This window comes from Leucoraja erinacea, chromosome 25 (genome assembly GCF_028641065.1).
Source record: "Leucoraja erinacea ecotype New England chromosome 25, Leri_hhj_1, whole genome shotgun sequence".
NCBI classification, from domain to species: Eukaryota; Metazoa; Chordata; class Chondrichthyes; order Rajiformes; family Rajidae; genus Leucoraja; species Leucoraja erinaceus.
Window position 1 is genome coordinate 14,489,098 of NC_073401.1, and position 22,091 is coordinate 14,511,188.

A 22,091-nucleotide genomic window follows, 5' to 3' on the forward strand; every position below is an offset into this window, starting at 1 on the left:
CCACAGATGCTGCCTGACCCGCTGAGATCCTCCACCACTTTTGTTGCTCAATAAACTAGATTTGGTTCCTATGAAAGATCAACAACAAAATGTTCATTGTTTTTGGCTCCACAGATGTTGCTCGACTTGATTAGCATTTTCAGTATTTATTTTTTTAAATGTTATTTAACAATAACAGAATTAGTTCACTTCCATATAACCATATAACAATTACAGCACGGAAACAGGCCATCTCGGCCCTACAAGTCCGTGCCGAACAACTTTTTTCCCTTAGTACCACCTGCCTGCACTCATACCATAACCCTCCATTCCCTTCCTATCCATATGCCTATCCAATTTATCCAATTTATTTTTAAATGGTAAAAACGAACCTGCCTCCACCACCTTCACTGGAAGCTCATTCCACACAGCTACCACTCTCTGAGTAAAGAAGTCCCCCCTCATGTTACCCCTAAACTTCTTCCCTGATACAGGCCTGGCAGAGCATCACCAGAGAAGACACCCAACAACTGGTGATGTCCATGAATCGCAGACTTCAAGCAGTCATTGCATGCAAAGGATATGCAACAAAATACTAAATATGACTACTTTCATTTACATGACATTACTGTGTCCAAAACATTATGGTGCCCTGAAATGGGGGGACTAGGTAGAAACACTGCTGTAATTTCTACATGGTGAAATCATAATGAATAAAAATGGCCTTTATTAAAATCTGACAATGTGCACATGTGATTTTTTCTATTACAAAACTCAAATTGTGGAGTACAAATAAGTAAATGATGGGTCTTTGTCCGACATTATGGAGGGCACTGTAGCTAAAGCCCTCTACCCAGGCAATATCAGGGTGGATCTCCTCTTCACTGCAATCCTCCTTATCATGCGGGAACCACAACTGAACACGATACTCCAAGCTTTCCGCAGACTTCCCATCTCCTCCCCTTTCGGCTTTCCGCAGAGACTGCTCCCTCCGTAACTCCTTGGTCAATTCATCCCTTCCCACCAAAACCACCCCCTCTCCTGGTACTTTCCCTTGCAGCCACAGGAAATGCTGTACTTGTCACTTTACCTCCCCCCTCGACTCCACCCAAGGACCCAAGCAGTCTTTCCAGGTGAGGCAGAGGTTCACCTGCATCTCCTCCAACCTCATCTATTGCATCCGCTGCTCTAGGTGTCATCTGATCTACATCGGTGAGACCAAGCGCCGGCTTGGCGATCGCTTTGCCCAACACCTCCAAACAGTTCGCATTAACCAACCTGATCTCCCGATGGCTCAGCGCTTCCACTCCCCCTCCCTTTCCAAATCAGACCTTTCTGTCCTGGGCCTCCTTCATGGCCAAAGTGAGACCCACTGCAAATTGGAGGAGCAGCACCTCATATTTTGCTTGGGTAGTTTACACCCCAGCGGTATGAACATTGACCTCCAACTTCAGGTAGTCCTTGCTTTCTCCCTCCTACCCCTCCCCTTCCCAGCTCTCCCACAGCCCACTGTCTCGGCCTCTTCCTTTCTTCTTCCCGCCTCCCCCACCCCCACATCAGTCTGAAGAAGGGGCTCGACCGGAAACGTCACCTATTCCTTCGCTCCATAGATGCTGCCTCACCCGCTGAGTTTCTTCAGCATTTTTGTCTACCTACGATACTCCAAGCACAATCTAATCCATGTTTTGAAAAGTTGCAATATAACATCCTCACTCATATATTTTATGCCCCAACCTATGAAAGACAAGATATTTTTTTAAAGTCCTTACTCAGTTTTGTACAGGTGCATGATTCCATGTACTACTTCAACTGATGAATTTCCACTAAAAAATGAAATTTGGTCAGGCAGCTGTTTCGATGGAGAGTCTGGAGCATTCCCACTCTGATCCTTGCACAATTTACTGTTGTCATTTGGATCAATGACGCTTCCTTTCTCCACAAGGTCAGTACCATTTGTCGTCATTTGATCAGGCTTCAGTTCAGATTCCACAGCATCTTTGTCTGTAAAGACATGAATTTTTTGTCAGGCCAGTCACAGAAAACAAATATTACCACTCAAAAAAACATGAAGAATTAAAAGGATATAGATCTGATGAGCGTCAACTCCGCTCATTCTGCAGCAACCCTGACATTATAATCAAACCCGCGAACGAGGAAGGTGCTGTGGAGGTCTGGCGCGCTGACCTCTACCGGGCTGAGCCAGGTGACAACTCTCCGACACCTCCACCTACTTATCCTTGGACCATGATCCTACAGATGAGCACCAGGCCTTAATCTCAAACACCATTACTGATTTCATCACTTCTGGCTGTCTACCCTCCACAGCCTCCAAAACCTTATCGTTTCCCAGCCCCACACAGCCCGTTTTTACCTTCTCCCCAAAATCCACAAACACATCTGCCTTGGCAGACCCATTGTTTCTGCCTGCTCCATTTTATCCCGCCGGGTCCAATCTTTCCCAACCTACGTCCAAGATACCTCACATGCCTTTCATCTCTTTAATGACTTCCGAGCCTCCATCTTTACTATGGACGTTCAGTCACTCTACTCCTCCATCGGCCACCAGGAAGGCATTAAAGCCCTCAGTTTCTTCCTCAACCATAGAACCATCCAATTTCACTCTACTAACATTCTACTCCATCTAGCGGAGCTGGTCCTCACCCTCAACAACTTTTCCTTTGACTCCTCCCACTTCCTCCAAATCCAAGGCATAGCTATGGGCACCCGCATAGGCAGCATCTCTGGAGAGAAGGAATGGGTGATGTTTCGGGTCGAGACTCTTTTTCAATCTGAAGAAGGGTCTCGACTCGAAACGTCACTCATTCCTTCTCTCCAGAGATGCTGCCTATCCCGCTGTGTTACTCCAGCATTTTGTGTCTACCGTCTATTACAAACCCACTTACTCCCACAACTATCGACTACACTTCTTTCCACCCGGCTTCCTGCAAAGACTATCCCCTACTCCATCTACATCGCATCTGCGCCCAAGATGAGGTGTTCCATATTAGAACATCCGTGATGTCCTCATTCTTTAGGGAACAGGGGTTCCCCACTTCCATCATAGATGAGTCTTTGCGGTAGCCAGCAGCTCCACCTTGCTCCTCCTCACCCTAGTGCTTACTTTCCACCCCATCAGCCATCACATACAACACATAATCCTCCGAAATTTCTGCCACCTCCAACGGGATCACACCACTAGCCACATTTTCCAATTTCCACCCTTGTCCGCCTTCTGAAGAGACCATTCCCTCCGCAACTCCCTGGTTAACTCATCCCTTCCCACCCAAACCACCCCCTCCCCAGATTCCTTCCCCTGCAACCGCAGAAGATGCACCTCCTCCCCTCCCTCGACTCTGTCCAGGGACCCCCGACAGTCCTTTCAGGTTAGGCAGAGGTTCACTTGCACCTCCTCCAACCTCATCTACTGTATCCATTGTTCCAGATGTGGACTCGTACATCGGCGAGACCAAACGTAGAATAGACAATCGTTTCGCCGAACACCTTCGCTCAGCCGCCTGAACCAACCTGATCTCCCGGTTGCTGGACACTTTAATTCTCATTCCCATTCCTACACAGACTTTTCTGTCCTCGGTCTCCTCCATTGTCAGAGTGAGGCTAAAAGCACATTGGAGGAACAGCATCTCATATTTCGCTTGAGCTGTTTGCAGGCCAGTGGTATGACCATTGATTTCTCTCACTTCAGGTAGCCCTGGCATTCCTTCTCTCTCTCTCTCTCTCTTTCTATCCCTCCCCCACCCAAGTCACACTAGCTTCTCATTTTCACCCTACAAACAAATTACAATGGCCTGTTTCCTTTATCATTGTTACTTTTTTTTGCATATCTTTCAATGTCCTTTATCTCTCCACATCACTGTCTATATCTCTCAATTCCTTTATTCCTAACCAGTCTGAAGAAGGGTCTCGACCTGAAACGTCACCCATTCCTTCTCTCCAGAGATGCTGCCTGTCCCGCTGAGTAATTCCAGCTTTTTGTGTCTATCAACACATTTATTCATACATCCGGATCAAAGCATGTACAGGTGCACAACCTTTTATCCGGAGTTCCGGAAACCGAAAAGCTCCGAAAACCGGACATTTTTTCCAGGATGTCGTCTGCACACCAAAGCTCGTGTTTGGTGCCAAACTTGACCCGAAACGACCCACGGTCAACACAGGTCTGTACTACTGTAGCGGCTGCCTCCTCCCCGGAGACCAGGGAGACACTTACACATCTGTAAATCATTGCTTAAATGTTAGTCAATCCGTTAGTTTGGAGGGCTTTTATGTGAAGGGGGGGGGATGAAGCTCCAAATCCAGCGCCGCCCGCAGCCAGACGCCCGCAGCCCCAGCTCCGCGATGTTGGGAGTCGACGGCCACAGCGCTCCAGAGCTTACCGCACGGCGACCCGGTAAGGCATTGCCCGCTCCCCGCTGGTATCCCAGCGCTGTGGCCACCGACTCCCAACATCGCGGAGCTGGGGCTGCGGGCGTCCGGCCACGGGCCGCACTGGATTTGGAGCGCCGCGCAGCCAGGGGTAGAGTTTGCCGGAGTCGGAGCTCCTACCGGCTCCGCCCGCGGCCGGACGCCTGCAGCCCCAGCTCCGTGATGTTGGGAGTCGGCGGCCACAGCGCACCGGAGCTTACTGCACGGCGACCGGAAAAGGCATTGCCCGCTCCCCGCCTCTCCGACCAGGTAGGGGACTAAGAATTAAAGTTTGCCCCTTCACCCCCCCCCCACCACATAAAATCCCTTCAAACTAACTGACTAACATTTAAGCATTGATTTACAATGCGGTCTCCGGGGAGGAGGCAGCCGCCCCAGACTTTTCAAGCCGCCCGCGCTACCTACCTAATCTACGTTAAAAATCTTCCATTCCGAAATTCGAAAAATTCCGAAATCCGAGAAGTGTCTGGTCCCAAGGCTTTCGGATAAAAGGTTGTGTACCTGTACCAGCTTGTGATGGTGTCCTCTATAAGGTTAGCCCTCATCTAAATTTAACGTGATGGCAGCATTTGTAATAAATTGCCTCAAAAGTTCACCCAAAATTAGATGGACAGAATTTTTTTTTTTTAATTAAAAACATATTTGCAAGGTTTGAGAGACAAAATGAAGCAAGAAAATCAAAAGGTTTTGATAGAGAGTATGAAAAATTGCCGTGGGTATGTGAACTGTATTTATTTAAAATACACCTGGCATAGGCAATCGCAGAATTCTGGTCAGTGACTGAATCAGAAGTTCCAGATTTGGTTCTTATAATGTGGAATAGCAGCTGGGTAGCCTGCAAAATAAAGTCAAGATGAAGTAGCAATGAATTACATTCCAAGTTTCACCTTCTGCTGTCAAGTTCTGGTATGTAGCTGATCTTCCTTTACCCAGTGCAGGGGCACCATGACCGAGAAACCAACCCCACTGAATCAGTTGAGATCACCTACCTTAACACAGATCATGGAAAAAAACGAGGAGTCCTGTTCTGCAGAACCTGACAAGCCATTGAAAACACAAAAATGCTGGAGAAACTCAGCGGGTGCAGCAGCATCTATGGAGCGAAGAAAATAGGCGACGTTTCGGGCCGAAACCCTTCTTCAGATTGATGGGGGGGTGGGGGGGGGGAGAAGGAAGGAAAAATGGAGGGGGAGGAGCCCGAGGGCGGGGGGAGGGGAGGAGAAGCAGCCGAGGGTTAAGGAAGGGGAGGAGACAGCAAGGACTAGCAAAATTGGGAGAATTCAACGTTCATGCCATCCAGACGCACACAACCCAGGCGGAATATGAGGTGCTGTTCCTCCAATTTCCGGTGTTGCTCACTCTGGCAATGGAGGAGACCCAGGACAGAGAGGTCGGATTGGGAATGGGAGGGGGAGTTGAAGTGCTGAGCCACCGGGAGTTCAGGTAGGTTATTGCAGACTGAGCGGAGGTGTTCGGCGAAACGATCGCCCATCCTCCACATTGTCTCCCCGATGTAAATCAGCTGACATCTAGAGCAGCGGATGCAGTAGATGAGGTTGGAGGAGACACAGGTCGCACTTTGTCACACCTGGAAAGCCATTGAAAACATTTGACCCACTTATTTTTAGCGCTAACTTCCTGCAAACTCACAAGCCTTTACATATAATAGATTTCTGCAGTAAAATATATTTTTCTCTGTAGAAACCTGTAACCAATCTACTTCCAAATCTTTCCAATTCTTCAACACTTGTAAGTTAATACTTTTGATACAAAGTGCTGGAGTAACACAGCGGGTCAGGCAGCATCACTGGAGAACATGGACAGGTGATGTTTGGATCAGGATCCTTCTTCAGCTCTGTGCAACCAAGTCTGAAGAAGGGTCCTGACCTAATAGATCACCTATCTACGTTCTCCAGGGATGCTGCCCAACCTGCTGAGTTACTCCAGTACTATGTTTTTTTGTAAACTATCATCCCAGTTCCTTGCTTCCACTTTTGACACAATGGTTATTTCTTATCTTGAAGACCATCCAGTCAGAACAGCAACTGCTGAAGCTTAAAATCAAAACATCCTCAATCTGCTGTAGAAGCATGGATGGGTGACTTTACACTCTAGCTATGATAGTTATGTCTGATAAGAGACAGTCATAAAATACCTTAGCTCAGTCTGCCAAATTTCTTATCACCTGATCCAATAGACTTCAGCCTATAGACAATGTAAACATAAAGAATTAAATAGGCCAGTTTGTGTCGAAAGGCGATATTTTGCACCAGGACTTGCTCAGTCTGTCTTCTCACATTTACACATTTACAAAAAGGCAGCCAGCATCATCAGGGACACACACCACCCTGGCAATGCTCTCATTTCACTCCTGACATCGGGAAGGTGGTATAGGAGCCTGAAAACTGTAACGCCTTCTTCTTAACAACCGTCAAGCTATTAACCACTACAAATAGCTTTTCATTGTACCTTGACACATGTGACAATAAACTAAACTACAGCCTCGAAGTAAGCTATATAGACTTGGGGGTATTGTTTTTATCTTTACACTAGTATTTTTTTTAAATATACAGAATTTTTTTTTAATTGATTTTGCATGGTATTTACAAAGTACAACATTTAGAAATCTTATGTGCTGCTCCAGGCAAGAATTTCATAGTACAGTTTTGGGACATACGACAATAAAACACTCTGGACTACTTACTGTACCTTTGCTGGAGGTGATGGTTTCAATGACCATGTCTCTCATCTCTCGACGGCCAATATGTTGATGCAAGATGGTGGATTTTTCCCCAGTTGTTTTACCGTCCAGCAAGCGCTTTGCCGAACTGAGCGATCTCTTCTCTTTACTCTCATCATCCGCCATGCTGAGAGCTAAACAGGCAGAAAACAAAATGAAATCTGGCTGGTGCAGCAGGGTGAGACTTTGTCTTTATATTCACTATTAAGGCAATGTGTATAGTTTCCTATTAAAGCAACTCTTTCTGTGGTTGAAATGAAGCAATAATAAAAACAAAGAGGAGCTTTATTTGTGACAGGAACATTCCAAACCTTTTTCTCTCTCCACAGCCAGCACATCAGCAAACATGGCTAGGTAGAAAGTTCTAGAAAGTGCATCACACCGATGGAATGAATAATCCTAAAGGATCACATGGGCCAGACCTCCAACAGCCAGTGTTCTGCCAAGATTAAATTATCTCTTAACTTCTTGTTACTTCATATGAAGTCACTTCTCCTAGCAACCCAAAAGTTGTATTTTAAAACTGCAAATCATGATGTATTATTACATTGTGCTTCAAATGTTTTAATTAATCAACTCCATCGTTTGCAAACAGCCTGGATTCCAGGTTTATGTGCCATACCAGGAATAATCCACAAAAGGAAAAAAACAATCTGCTTTGATGCCACTATTATGGGATGCTGCATGAATTCAAATTATGTTCATTGCCTACTATTACATAACTCAAAGTTCCTTCTGAAAATACAACCCATGGTTTACAAAGTAAAACTTTAGTTCAGCCAGCAGGTGTTTTATAAGTGGATGTGGCATGGATATGTACACAAAGTATCCTATCCCAAAACCCATTGCCAACACTAATCAAGGACAATTTACACCCTGATAATTCCCCCGTCTTCCCCCCTCTCGTCAGGCAGGAGATACAAAAGCTTGAAATCACACACCACCAGACTCAGGAACAGCATCTTCCCTGCCGTTCACAGACTATTGAACAGTTTGTAGTTACAATTTCCCCAACCCATCTCGTTGTGGACCGTACACTTTTTTTACCTGCACTTTGTCTGTAACTGTAGAGCCATAACACTATATTCTACACTCTGGTATTTTTCGCTTTGCACTACCTGTTATATTTGCTTATGGCTTGATTGTACTTATGGATAGTATGATTTGACTGGATAGCACAAAAACACTGTATCTCGGCACACGTGACAATAATAAACCAATACTAGGGAGTAAACCGTTTGATAACAGAATGCTGGCTATGCATTTTGCACTCATCCATTACAAATTATTTTTTCAATTAGTTGCTGCAAGGTTATTGTGGTAGAGCAGCATTGTGCTTAAGCCCATCATAGCAGCTGGGAATTTAAATACAAGTAATTAAATAGTTGTAGATTTTTTTTTTTAAATTTCAGTTACCAGCAAACTGTAGGGCTGTCATCAAAATAACAGTCCTGTCCTTCAGGAAGATCTCCTGCCCACACTCACCCCAGCCTAATTGCGACTCAGATCCCTTTATGGATTGTTTTAATAGCCTTTCCAGTTCAAGGGCAATTAGGAATGGATAATATTGGCAATATGGCCAGTATTGCCAGTGACATTTTTGTGGAAATGAAAATGTCAGATGGAATTTTCGCACCGTGTAAAAATTGTATATATTTATTACTTGGGACAGGGGCCACAGAGCGGCACGGGTGGGGGACTGTTTGGTGAAATTTGACAAATGTAAAAAAAAAAATTGTACGGGAAAAATTTGTATAGTCTCCGAAAATGTCGGATGAATTTTGTTTGTTTGAATGGTTCAGGAATTGTATATATTTATCAATTGAATAAAGTCTATTTTGAAATTAAAAAAAAAAAGTATTGCGAGTGACATATACATCCCATAAATATATATTTAAAAACATATTTAAGCATAAATATAATGTACTATCAAAATGGTGTAAATCGGATTTTCAGATGACAAACATGCAACTGTTCCTGGATTTTACTAAATCTGCCCTTCAATTATCCTTCATCATTCGGCAAGCAAACCAGTAAATTGTATGGGTAGGATTTCAAAGTTACAATCGCATCTAATCATAATCTAAAATCATATTTTAGTTTAGCGTCTTGCTCCCATTTTGAGGCCTTCCTTGGCACTGTCCATCTCAAACAAAGCAACAGGGGACCTATTCCTAGGATGGCTCCAATGCAGTTTTGATACCAGTAGAAGCACCGACTGCAGTAAAGGATTTGGCATCTGCTCCTAGCAACACTGTTGCAAGTGTGCGTAAATAAACTTGCATGTAAATCTACATTCCTCGGTGGTTCTTATTGCTGATTTTATTTAGTATCAAATACTTAACCCTCCCGTTTTAATAAATTCAGGCAAGGAAGAATTTTTTCTGTGCGAGAATTGTGAATCCATTCGAGGTTTCAATTGCAGAGGATGGTGGGGCTTGAACCATATTCCAGCAAGTCTGACCCACCTTTCAACTGATGACTATCTGGCAGTGAGTTCTTGCTCCAGGGACCCTGCAATCTCAATGTCAGATTCAGATTTTAAAATAAAACTTGCACTTTGAATTTAAGATTTTACCCACTTTCCAGAACGTTATTTCGTCAGTCTCAGAATTTAAGCTACTGAGTCAGAGAGCTAAACAGCATGGACAAAGCCTCTTAAGCACAACTTCTCCATGCCAATCAAGTTGCCTACCTGAACTAGTTCCATTTGCCTGCACAGCCTCTAAACATTTCCTATCCATGTACTTGTCCAAATGCCCTTTAAATATGGTTATTGTACCTGCATCAAATATTTCCTTTGGCAGCTCGTACCACATACCCCTACCCTGTGTGAAAATATTACCCCCAGGTTCCCTTTAATATTTCCCTCTTAGCTTAAACCTAAACTCTCTCCCTTTCCACTCCCTATCCAGTAAACAAGATTGATCATTCACTTTGTCTATGCTTCTTGTGATTTTATAATTCTCTGTAAGGCTATCCCTCAGCCTCAAATTTCTGGGGGAAAAGAGTCAAAGTCTATCCAGTCTCTCCTTGTAACCAAGACCCTCCAATCCTGGTAGGAAACTTGTGATATCGTATACTCTGGAAGCCAGACATTGGGCAACACAATGTAAATACAGACACCGATTTCTGGTTTCAGCTGCGGTAAAGGAAATAATGCTCCATCATCTATCATCCCCTCCCTTACAGCTTTACATTGTACTCCTCTCTCCAGACATCCTTTTCATCTCCCAGCTTTTGTCTCTCCCTCCACCTATCTGCCAATCAAACCATATGTTTAAGAAGGAACTGCAGATGCTGGAAAATCGAAGGTACACAAAAATTCTGGAGAAACTCAGTGGGTGCAGCAGCATCTACGGAGCGAAAGAGATAGGCAACGTTTCAGCCCGAAATGTTACCTATCTCCTTCGCTCCATAGATGCTGCTGCACCCGCTGAGTTTCTCCAGCATTTTTGTGTACTGTCAATCAAACCACGCTTCACCTGCATTCACCTACTTGCCAGGATTTGTCCCACCCTCCTCTCTTTCCCACCTTTCACCCCACCTCCCATTTCTTCAAGCTGAGGAAGGGTCCTCACCTGAAACGTTGTCTGTTCATTCCCTCTAGATACTGCCTGACCTGCTGAGTTCCTCCAGCACTTTGTGTTTTGCTTAAGATTCCAAAGTTACTTGTGTGCCCTACAGTTTTCGGCTCCCCTACTCCTTCACTCAGAAAAAGAAACATTGACAGTTGTATCGACACGCTTGCTCTCAATTAATTTTGCACAAGGACATCCAGGACCCTTTGAATATTAATATTACCCAATCTCTTACCATTTAAAAATAGTCAACATTTCTGCCTTTCTTCTCTAAGGTGGATACACATTTTTCCACATTTTATTCCTTCCATCTGCCATGTTGTTACCCACTCACTAAGTTTGTTTTATATATGTTCTTGTATCTTCTCTCCTTAGCCTTTAGCCTCTAGCCTTTGTCATTTACTTCACCCATCTGCCAAATGTCCCCCGCCTCACCTGTATCTTACCTATCGCTTGCCAGATTTTACCCCATCCCCACCTGTCTTTTCCAGCTTCCCCCCACCACTCTCTACTCTGCCAGTCTGTAGAAGGTCCCAACTTGAAACATCACCTGTCGTCAACTTGAAACATCACCTGTTGTGATGCTGCCCGACTCAACACATTCCTCCCACACTTTATGAAGATATTGCCAGGACTTGAAAGCTTCAGTTACAGGGGGAGGTTGTGCAGGCTATGGCTTTATTCCTAGGCACAGTGGCTGAGGGGCATCATAGAGTTTTATAAAATCATAACAGGATAGGTAGGGTGAATGTACAGTTTTTTTACCCAGAGTAGGGGAATCAAGAACCAGAAGGCATATGTTTAAGGTGAGAGGGGAAAGATTTAAGATGAACCCGAGGGGCAACATTTTCCAGAGGACGGTGTTGAGACAGGTACTATAATATCTGGACATGTATATGGATAGGAAAAGTTTAGAGGGATATGAGCCAAATGCGGGAATATGGGAGGCTTAGATGGGGCATCGTGATCGGCAAGGACGAGATGGGCCGAAGGGCCTGTTACCGTGCTGTCTGGCTCCATGACACTGCGTTTTGCTCCAGGTTGCGGTTCACTGTGTCCCTGCAGCCACAAGGCCGCCGCACAGCGCTGAGTATCGGCTGGACACAGGCCCTCGCCGACCCCGGGGCTCCCGCACTCGGGCCCGAGCCAGGCCACCCCGGTGTTGCGGGCCTCTGTCCAGGCCCGGGGCCCCCCATCCACTCACCGCTGTAGTCGAAGCCCTCGGGACGGTGCGAGTGCTTCGCCAGCTCCAGACGTATGGCGACCAGTGAAACGCTCATATGTTAAACCCGCGGGTCTGCTGACCGGGCTGAAAATAAAATGAACGGTGGAAAGGGCAACATCCGGCCCGGAGCCCCAGGCTACACCGAGACTGGCCCTGCACTTCCGGCACCCTCACCCCTCACCCCGTGACGCCGCGCTGCTTCCCTGGCAACCAGCGGTAACGATGGCGGAGGGAGGATGGGAGGAGGAGGTAATGAAGGTGGGAGGAAGGGAGCAATGTGGGTGGGGGAGAGGGGGGCGATGAGTGAGGGAGGGAGCGATGAGGGAGGGAGGGAGGGAGAGGGGGGGGGGGTGGACAGACAGAGTTGCAAATGCAGACTTCCACTTTGACTCCATTTACACTTCATGCTATTTTGGAAAAGCAGCCAACATAATCAAAGACTCATATTCCGTTTGGGGAGTCTGCATCCCGGGGGCATGAACATCGAATTCTCCCAATTTTGTTAGTCCTTGCTGTCTCCTTCCCCTTCCTCAGCCCCCCTGCTGTCTCCTCCCATCCCCCAGCCTTCGGGCTACTTCTCCCTTTTCCCTTTCTTGTCCCCACCCACCCCCGCCCCCGATCAATCTGAAGAAGGGTTTCGGCCCGAAACGTTGCCTATTTCCTTCGCTCCATAGATGCTGCTGCACCCGCTGAGTTTCTCCAGCTTTTTTGTGTAATCAAAGACTTGTTCTACCCGACCAATCCTTCTTCTCCCTGCTCCCGTCCGGCCAAGGCCACAGAAGCTTTGGTGAACAGCTTCTTCCCGTCTGTTATCAGGCTTCTGAACTGTCTGTCCATCAGCTGCGGTACTGTCCGATTCGCCACTACCCCATTGAAGACATTGGACTTTGTTTATGGAACTGACGCGCTACAATGCTGAGAACTATATTCTGTATCCTTCCCTATTGCTCTATCTATTGTACTTGCGTTTGACGTGATTGTATTTATGTATAGTATTATTAGACCTGTTTGGATAGCAGGAAAAACAAAGCTTTTCACTGTACTTCGGTGCATGTGACTATAATGAACCTAAACTTCACCGATCTTTCTGTCCTAAGCCTCCTCCGTTGCCAGCGTGAGGCTACAAACAAACTGGAGGAACAGCACCTCATATTCCACTTGGGTAGCTTACAACCCGAGAGTATGAATATTGAATTCAACAATCCACTGTGAGGGAAGGCAATGAAGTTCAGTCAGCTTCCTCTGAAGAAGGATCCCGACCTGAAACGTCAAGTCAAGTCAAGTCAAGTCAAGTTTATTTGTCACATACACATACGAGATGTGCAGTGAAATGAAAGTGGCAATGCTCGCGGACAAACAACAAAACAACCAAACAAATTATAAACACAATCATAACACACATATTCTTTTACATAATAAATAATGGAAGGAAAAACGTTCTGTAGAGTTAGTCCCTGGTGAGATAGGCGTTTACAGTCCGAATTGCCTCTGGAAAGAAACTCCTTCTCAACCTCTCCGTTCTCACCGCATGGCAACGGAGGCGTTTGCCTGACCGTAGCAGCTGGAACAGTCCGTTGCAGGGGTGGAAGGGGTCTCCCATGATTTTATTTGCTCTGGAGTGCACCTCCTGTTGTATAGTTCCTGCAGGGGGGTGAGTGAAGTTCCCATAGTGCGTTCGGCCGAACGCACTACTCTCTGCAGAGCCTTCTTGTCCTTGGCAGAGCAATTCCCAAACCAGATGGTAATGTTCCCGGACAAGATGCTTTCCACCACCGCTGCGTAGAAGCACTGGAGGATCCTCGGAGACACTCTGAATTTCCTCAATTGCCTGAGGTGGTAAAGGCGCTGCCTTGCCTTACTCACGAGTTGCTGAGGCGTGTGATGCCCATGTCATATCCTCAGAGATGTGGACTCCCAGATATTTAAAACAGTTCACCCTATCCACAGGATTCCCATTTATCCTCAATGGAGTGTACGTCCTCGGATGATGTGCCCTCCTAAAGTCCATGATCAGCTCCCTCGTTTTTTTGATATTCAAGAGGAGGCTGTTATCCTGGCACCAGAGTCTTCTGCCCATTCCCTTCACTAATGCCTGACCTGCTGAGTTCATCCAGCACTTAGTGTTTTTGTACCATTTGCCTTCTTCATTGCCTGTTACATGTACATGTGAGTTCTTTGTGAATCTTATACACGAGATCCTTTTGAATATCAGCATTACCCAATCTGTCACATTTTTTTTTAAATCGGCATTTCTATCTTATTTTCCTACAGGTGCATAACCACCACCCATTTTTCCACATCAGGTTCCACTTGTTGCGTTGTTACCCACTCACTAAGCTCATTACATCCACTCAAAGCTTCTTCATGTCCTCATTGCAGCTCAGATTCCATGTACTTTCATGAGCAATTGTGGAAATATTACATTTGATTCCTTGAGCCAAGCTGTCGATACACATCAAGCGCAACAATCTGCTGGAGGAACAGCACCTCATATTTCCCTTGGACAGTTCACAACAGTGGTATGAACATTGATTTCTCTAATTTCAAGTAACTCCTGCATTCCCCTCCCTCCCCCGCCCGAGACGTCCTCGCAGTTTCACTGTTCACATCCTTCTATCTCTCTCATAAGCACTTCTTCCCCAGCCAACAATGGGCCATTGTGGACTCCACCCTTCCTGAGGCCTTTTTCTGACTCCAATTTCCTCCCCCCTCTCACCCCACACTTTCAGTCTGAAGAAGGGTTATGACCTGAAACATCACCTATTCCTTTTCTCCAGAGATGCTGCCTGACCTGCTGAGTTACTCCAGCATTTTGTGTCTATGCTGGAGGATCCAAGCAGGTTGAGCAGCGTCTATGGAAGGGAAAGGGCAGTCGACGCTTCCGATTGGGACCCTCCATCTGGACTGAAAGCGTCAAGAGGCAGAACATAAGGGATGGGTTGCACCTTAATTGGAAGGGGACTGACATTCTGGCAGGCAGGTTTGCTCGTGCTACGCGAGTGGGTTTAAACTAAACAGCGGGGCGGTGGAGTCAACAATGTGTCCATGCAGCTAACGGAGGAGTAGGAAAGGTCACGTTTAAACTAACAGGGCATTGGGGTGGGACCCAATGCAAGGAGACAGAGGGCCATAAAAGGAGGACAGAAGCAAAAGGTAGAAGGGAGATAAGAAAAACTAACCTGAAAGCTTTGTGCCTTAATTTGAGGAGCATTTGTAATAAGGCAGATGAATTGAATGAGCTGTTGGTAGTTAAGGGATATGATATAGTTGGAATTACAGAAACATAACTCCAGGGTGACCAAGGCTGGGAGCTAAACATGCAGGGGTGGATAGACAGAAAGGAAGAGGAGGTGGAGTGGCATTAAAGTTAAAGAGGAGATTAATTCAACAGCAAGGAGAGACATTAGCTTGGATGCTGTAGAATCGGTATGGGTGGAACTGTGAAATAGCCAAGGGCAGAAAACGCTTGTTGGAGTTGTATACAGACCACCAAACAGCAGTAGGGAGGTTGGGGATAGCATCAAGCAAGAAATTAGGGATAGGTGTAGCAAAGGTACAGCGGTTATCATGGGTGACTTTAATCTACATTTTGATTGGGCCAACCAAATTGGTAACAGCGCTGAGGAGGAGGATTTCCTGAGATGTATATGGGATGGGTTTTTAAGCCAATAGGTAGAGGAACCGACTAGAGGGCAGGCCATCCCAGACTGGGTATTGTGTAATGAAGAAGGATTAGTTAGTGATCATTTTGTGCAAGAGTGGGCAACAGTGACCATAATATGGTGGAATTCTGCATTAGGATGGAGAGTGACAGTTAATTCAGAGACTGGGGTCCTGAAGTTGAATAAAGGAGACTTTGAAGATATGAGATGAGAATTGGCTAGGATAGACAGGCAAATTATACTTAAAGGGTTGACAGTGGAGATGCAATGGCAAAGATTTAAAGACTACATGTATGAACTCCCGAAATTGTTCATCCCTGTCTGGCGAAAAAATAAAACTGGGAATGCGGCTCAACCGTGGCTGACGAGGGAAGTCAAGGATAGTGTTAAAACCAAGGAAGAGGCATTTAAATTGGCCAGAAGAAGCAGCAAACCAGAGGACTGGGAGAAATTTAGAACAACAGAGGAGGACAAAGGGGTTAATTAGGAGGGGGGAAAAAGAGCATGAAAGAAAGCTTGCGGGGAATATAAAAACTGACTGTAAAAGTTTCTATAGGTATGTAAAAAGGAAAAGATTAGAGAAGACGAATGTAGGTCCCTTACAGTCAAGGACAGGTGAATTTATAATGGGAAACAAGGAAATGGCAGAGCAGTTAAACGAGTACTTTGGTTTTGTCTTCATGAAGGATGACATAAATAATCTCCCGGAAATACTAGGGGACAGAGGATCTAGTGCAAGGGTTCTCAACCTGGGATAAATTTACCCCCAGGGGGTAAATTTGTTGTTTCTGGACTTGTACATATTTTTTCTCATTGACTGACTGTGTTTGGTTCTGGTATACTGTTATCTGTTCATCATTAGTTGTTCATAAATAAGTGAAATAACATTGTTATGTGCTATTTAAGTTGCCAGGGGTAAAAAGGATGAAAGAGGTTGGAAACCCTTGATTTAGTGCGAGGGAGGAACTGAAGGGAATCCACATTAGTTGGAAAATGGTGTTAGGTAAACTGTAGGGACTGAAGGCAGATAAATCCCTGGGCCAGATGGTCTGCATCTCAGAGTACTCAAGGAGGTGGCCCTAGAAATTGTGGATGCATTGGTGATCATTTTCCAATGTTCTCTCGACTCTGGATCAGTTCCTGTGGACTGGACAGTAGACCACATGGGGGTATTGGGGTTAGGGTATTGAAATGGATAGAGAACTGGTTGGCAGACAGGAAGCAAAGAGGCAAAGAGTAGGAATTAATGAGTCCTTTTTAGAATGGCAGGCAGGGACTAGTGCGGTGTCGCAAGGCTCAGTGCTGACACCCCAGTTGTTTACAATATTCATTAACGATTTAGATGAGGGAATTAAATGTAACATCTCTAAGTTTGCAGATGACACAAAGCTGGGTGGAAGTGTGAGCTGCGAGTAGGATGCTATGAGGCTGCAGGGTGACTTGGATAGGTTGGGTGAGTGGGCAGAAGCATGGCAGTTGAAGTATAGTGTGGATAAATGTTAGATTATCCACTTCGGCGGCAAGAACAGGAAGGCAGATCTGAATTATGTCAGATTAGGAGAAGGGGAGGTGCAACGAGACCTGTGCTTGTACATCAGTCACTGAAAGTAAACATGCAAATACAGCAGGCAGTCAAGAAAGCTAATGGCATGTTGGCTTTCATTGCGAGAGGATTTGAGTTTAGGAGCAAGGAGGTCCTACTGCAGTTGTACAGGGCCCTGGTGAGACCGCACCTGGAGTATTGTATGCAATTTTGGTCTCCTGATTTGAGGTACGGCATTATTGCTATTGAGGGACTGCAGAGTAGGTTCACCAGGTTAATTCTCAGGTTGGCAGGACTGACATATGATGAAAGAATGGGTCGACTGGGTTTGTATTCGCTGTAATTTAGAAAGATGAGAGGGGATCTTATAGAAACATATAAAATTCTTAGATACACAAAAATGCTGGAGAAACTCAGGGGGTGCAGCAGCATCTATGGAGCGAAGGAGATTGGTAACGTTTCGGGCCGAAACCCTTCTTCAGACTGATAAGGGGTGGCGGGGAGAAGGAAGGAAAAAGGGAAGAGGAGGAGCCCGAGGGCTGGGGGATAGGAGGAGACAGCTCGAGGGCTAAGGAAGGGGAGGAGAATCATAAAATTCTTAGATGATTGGACAGGGTAGATGCAGTAAAAATGTTCCTGATGTTGGAGGAGTCTAGAACCAGGAGTCACAGTTTAAGAATAAGGGGTAGGCCATTTAGGACTGAGATGAAGAAAAACGTTTTCACCCTGAGAGTTGTGAATTTGTGGAATTCTCTGTCAAAGAAGACAATGGGGGCCAATTCACTGGATGTTTTCAAGAGAGAGAATGGCCTACTCTTGCACTGATTTTTTATGTTTCTATGTTATACACGAGTACTGAAAAAAACTCAGTGGGTCAGGCAGCATCTCTGGAGAACGTGGACAAGTGACGTTTCAGGTCACTTCTGTCCTCTATGTTATCTTCTGTCTTATTATTTATAGTTCTGTTTTTTAAGTGTTGTTTGATATTGTTGTAGTTGTACAACTTCCCAGAAGAGGTCACTGTTGGACCTTTTGGGTAGCTTACAATCCAACGATATGAACATTAAATTCACCAAATTTAGGTAACTAACCCACAACAATCCTTTCCCCTTCCCCCATCCCCTTCCACTAACCCCTCCAACTATATCCTTTCCCTTTGTTTCACATTTCTGGCATCCGTCTTGTTCCCATCTTTAACCTTTGTCCACCCATCTGCCAATCAAAACCCCCCTCCCCTGTATCACATCACTTGCCAAGCTTGGTCCAGCCCCACCTCTCTTCCAGCTTTCAAACTCCCACCCCCCATCTCAATCCGTCTGAAGAAGAGTCCCGACCAGAAACAGCACCTATCCATGTTCTCCAAGGACCTGCTGAGTTACTCCAGCACTTTGTTTCATTGTTGGACCATTGTCAGTCATTTCACCAAACGGTTATGAACAGTAATGGTTAAAACACTGATTACAACAGGAATTATACTTGAATAATTGAATGCAAACTTTCATTCATTCTTACCTTTAACCAAACCTGAAGGTGCAATTGGGTAGTTTTTTTTATTGTTTCATTGAGCGTTTCCTTGGTAAATCTGTTATACAGGAGGTCCACGCCTGAAGTGATGATGTCACACGGTCAAGTATTACATTTACATAGTGACATCATAATGAGGAAAGATGACTGCATTTTGATTGGCTTAAAGTTTACTCTTCATACAAACTGCTAAAAGTTACGAGTAATTTTACCGAGATTTTTCCCTGTGGCGGCTCTACTCAAACTTCTGGTTTATTATTGCATGCTATCCAATCAAGTCAGATAATACTATACATGGATACAATCAAGCCAAACTAATGTACAATAAGTAGAGTGAAGGGAAAGGTACCACGTGCAGAATATAGTTCTTAGCATTATAGAGTGACAATTCCAGAAAGTCCCATGTCAACAATAAGTTGAGGTGAATCAGACAGTACCCTAGCTTATGAGAGGACCATTCAGAAACCTGATTACAGAGGGGAAGAAGCTGTCCCCGGGTCTGATGGTGCGCTTTTTCAAGCTTCTGTATCTTCTGCCCGATGGGAGCAGGGAGAAGAAGGAATGATCGAGGCGGGAAGCGTCCTGTCCAGAGATAGTGTGAGATGGACTTTTCAAACTTTGCAAACTAAGAAAAATTTATATCGGGTTTTCTTCACAGAATGGTTTATAAACCAGGAATGGCTATAGGAATTGATTAAAAGGTTGTTGTATTGTACTGATTACATTTGTAATCATCACCACCATTCTTTCAGCTTTTTACTGATTTCAGTTATTCTACATTCTTATGGGGATAATCTTTCACCTACATTATATAAAACTATGTGGAATGCAGCAGTTCAAGAAGGTGCGTCACCTTTGCCTTCTCAATGCTAGTTAAGGATGGGCAATAAATGCGAGCTTGCCGCTGGCATCCACATACCAAATAATTAATATTTTAATAATGGAAGATTTTCTATCACACTTGTTCCATACAGATGTTTGCTGAAATGGTACCCATCCTTTATCTGCAATTTCCTGGATACCCAAGAAAAATCAGCTGATGTCATTTTAACAAACCACTCAGGAATTTCTTCTCCTCCTTTAAGGTGGCACCAATGAAGGCTTCAAAATACGGGCCGGCAGGGTGGTACTGCTTGTAGAGCCAATGTAGACCAAGGTTCAAACCTGACCTTGGGTGCTGGCACTGCGGAGTTTGCTTGACCTCCCTGCTGGTTCCCCTAGGGTGCTCCAGTTTCCTCTCACTTCCCAATGACCTGTGGATCAGTGGGTTAATTAACCATGGAAAAAATGCCCTATATATGTGAGTGAGTGAGTGGTAGAATCTGAGTTGCTGAGATGCTGAACGTGGCAAGGATTAGTCTAGGATAAGTGTGAGAAGGTACACAAAAATGCTGGAGAAACTCAGCGGGTGCAGCAGCATCTATGGAGCGAAGAAAATAGGCAACGTTTCGGGCCAAAACCCTTCTTCAGACTGATCTGTAGTGTGAGAGGGTGCTTAGTGATCAGCAGGGTGGGCCAAAGGGTCTGCTTCCATTCTATATCTTTCTGTCCATACACAAAAGCACATTACTCATCTTCAGCCAGTCATAAATCATGGAAACAGGCCCTTCAGCTCAACTTCATGCCAACCAAGATGCCCCATCTGCATTAGTCCCACCTGCCAGCATTTGGCCCATATCCCTCTAAACCTTTCCTATCCATGTACCTTTCTAAGTGTCTGTTAAATGTTGTTATAGTTCCGGCCTCAAACACCTCCTCTGGCAGCTCGTTCCATTTTACCTTCCACCATACGTGTAAACAAGCTGCCCCTCAGGTTCCTATTAAATCTTTCCCACCACCTTAAAAACATTGTCCGCTGGTTCTTGATTACTCAACTCTCGGTAAAAGACTCAGCGCATCTACCCCATCCAATCCATTGAATAAATGAGAATGTACAATTGCTTATTTCTGTTTGAGATACCCTTCAATAATAACAATATCAATTAACAAGGGACGGCACAGTGGTAGAGTTGCTGCTTTACAGTGCCAGTGGATATGACTGGGGTGCTGTCTGTACGTTCTCCATGCCCCAGACCAATAATTTCTATCCAAATCAAATAACTGATTTAACTGATCTACATAAATTTAAAAAAAATTCTTAACTCATTAATCATGCCCTTTGCAAATTGTATTTCTCACATTGTTTTCGGGTTTTTTGAGGCAATAGTAACAAACAGCTCCAAGCTCCGGTCATCATGCAAGATATCTCCAAAATTAATTTTTCCTTCACCAGATAGAATGCCCCTTAGTTTAAAAGAATGCATGCTAAAGTTGCACTTGTCATTTCTACAAAGCTCACTTTATGCATATGTATTTGGCTCTCAATATTATTATCTATTCTCAACTTGAAATCTTTCATAGGTTTCCACAGTGTATTCAGATTCTTGGATGGACTTCTCATAAACACTTACAAGACTTCTCATAAGTATGTATTCCTGATCTTCCAATCTACCTCATTGTGGCCCTTGCACTTTTCTTTTATCTTTCTCTGTAGGCCTAACACTATACTCTGCACTTTGATCCTTCATTTTTTTGCACTGCCTGATGTCCCCATTTATGGAATGACCTGGTTGGATAACACCACAATAGTGGTGCCAAAAAAAGTCCTTTTGCAACCAAAGACATTCGATCAAAGTTCATAGTCATGGTTACTCTTTTGTAATGTTCAAGAGCCTGAAGGTTGTTGAGAAGAAACTGTTCTTGAACCTGGTGGTCACAGTTTTCTGACCCCTGCATCTTCTTGCCGATGGTAGGAGTGAAATAAAAGCACATCAAGGTGCTGTGAGTCTTTGATGATATTGTTTGCTTTGAGACAGTGCCTCCTGTAGATCTTTTTGATGTTTTAATTTAGAGACACAGCGTGGAAACTGGCCCTTCAGCCCACGCCGATCAGCGATTACTTCATACACTAACAGGTTGAGTAGCAACCATCTCATATTTACTGTTTGGGATCCTTACTATTAATTTTTATCAAAGCTCCAGCCAGACACTGTACCCAGTGTTCATGCAATTACATTAAAAATGCTGCCGTTTTCACCCTTGTGCCAATATTCAGTGATTCTTTCTGAAAAAAACTTGTGGGAACTTCATTGAATGTGTATAATTATCCAAAGAAACTTGTATAAACATAAACCAGAGATGCAACTACATAGTCTGGAATATATAACCACAGGTCTGTAACAAAGTTCATCAGACTAATGTTGCTATGCCCATTGGCTGGCATCTATTAAAACAAACCTTGTTTCTAAACGGTTATGCTCTTGCTGTGGAATTTCCTTTTGGCAGCATTCAGTAGTGGGTTATGTGGCTGAATAATAATTTGTTCATCTCTATTTCTAAAAGTCAGCATGCAGAA

General features: G+C 44.7%; 1 protein-coding gene across 4 annotated transcripts in view; it reads right to left on the reverse strand.

Annotated features, from left to right (window-relative positions):
• The window catches only part of brap (BRCA1 associated protein), a 40,133-nt gene extending 21,407 nt beyond the window's left edge, over positions 1–18,726 (reverse strand). The window contains exons 1-3 of one of the 4 annotated variants that reach the window (XM_055655825.1): positions 18,686–18,726; positions 7,132–7,296; positions 1,749–1,980 (exon numbers count right to left, since the gene is read on the reverse strand). In XM_055655825.1, coding sequence (XP_055511800.1) covers positions 1,749–1,980; positions 7,132–7,288 — 389 coding nt within the window. In that variant the 5' untranslated portion in view covers positions 7,289–7,296; positions 18,686–18,726. Of the gene's footprint in view, positions 1–1,748; positions 1,981–7,126; positions 7,297–11,745; positions 11,916–11,947; positions 12,135–18,685 lie in introns of those variants that run through there. The other 3 variants (XM_055655824.1, XM_055655826.1, XM_055655827.1) reach the window with 3 other exon arrangements.
• Positions 18,727–22,091: the final 3,365 nt, after the last annotated feature.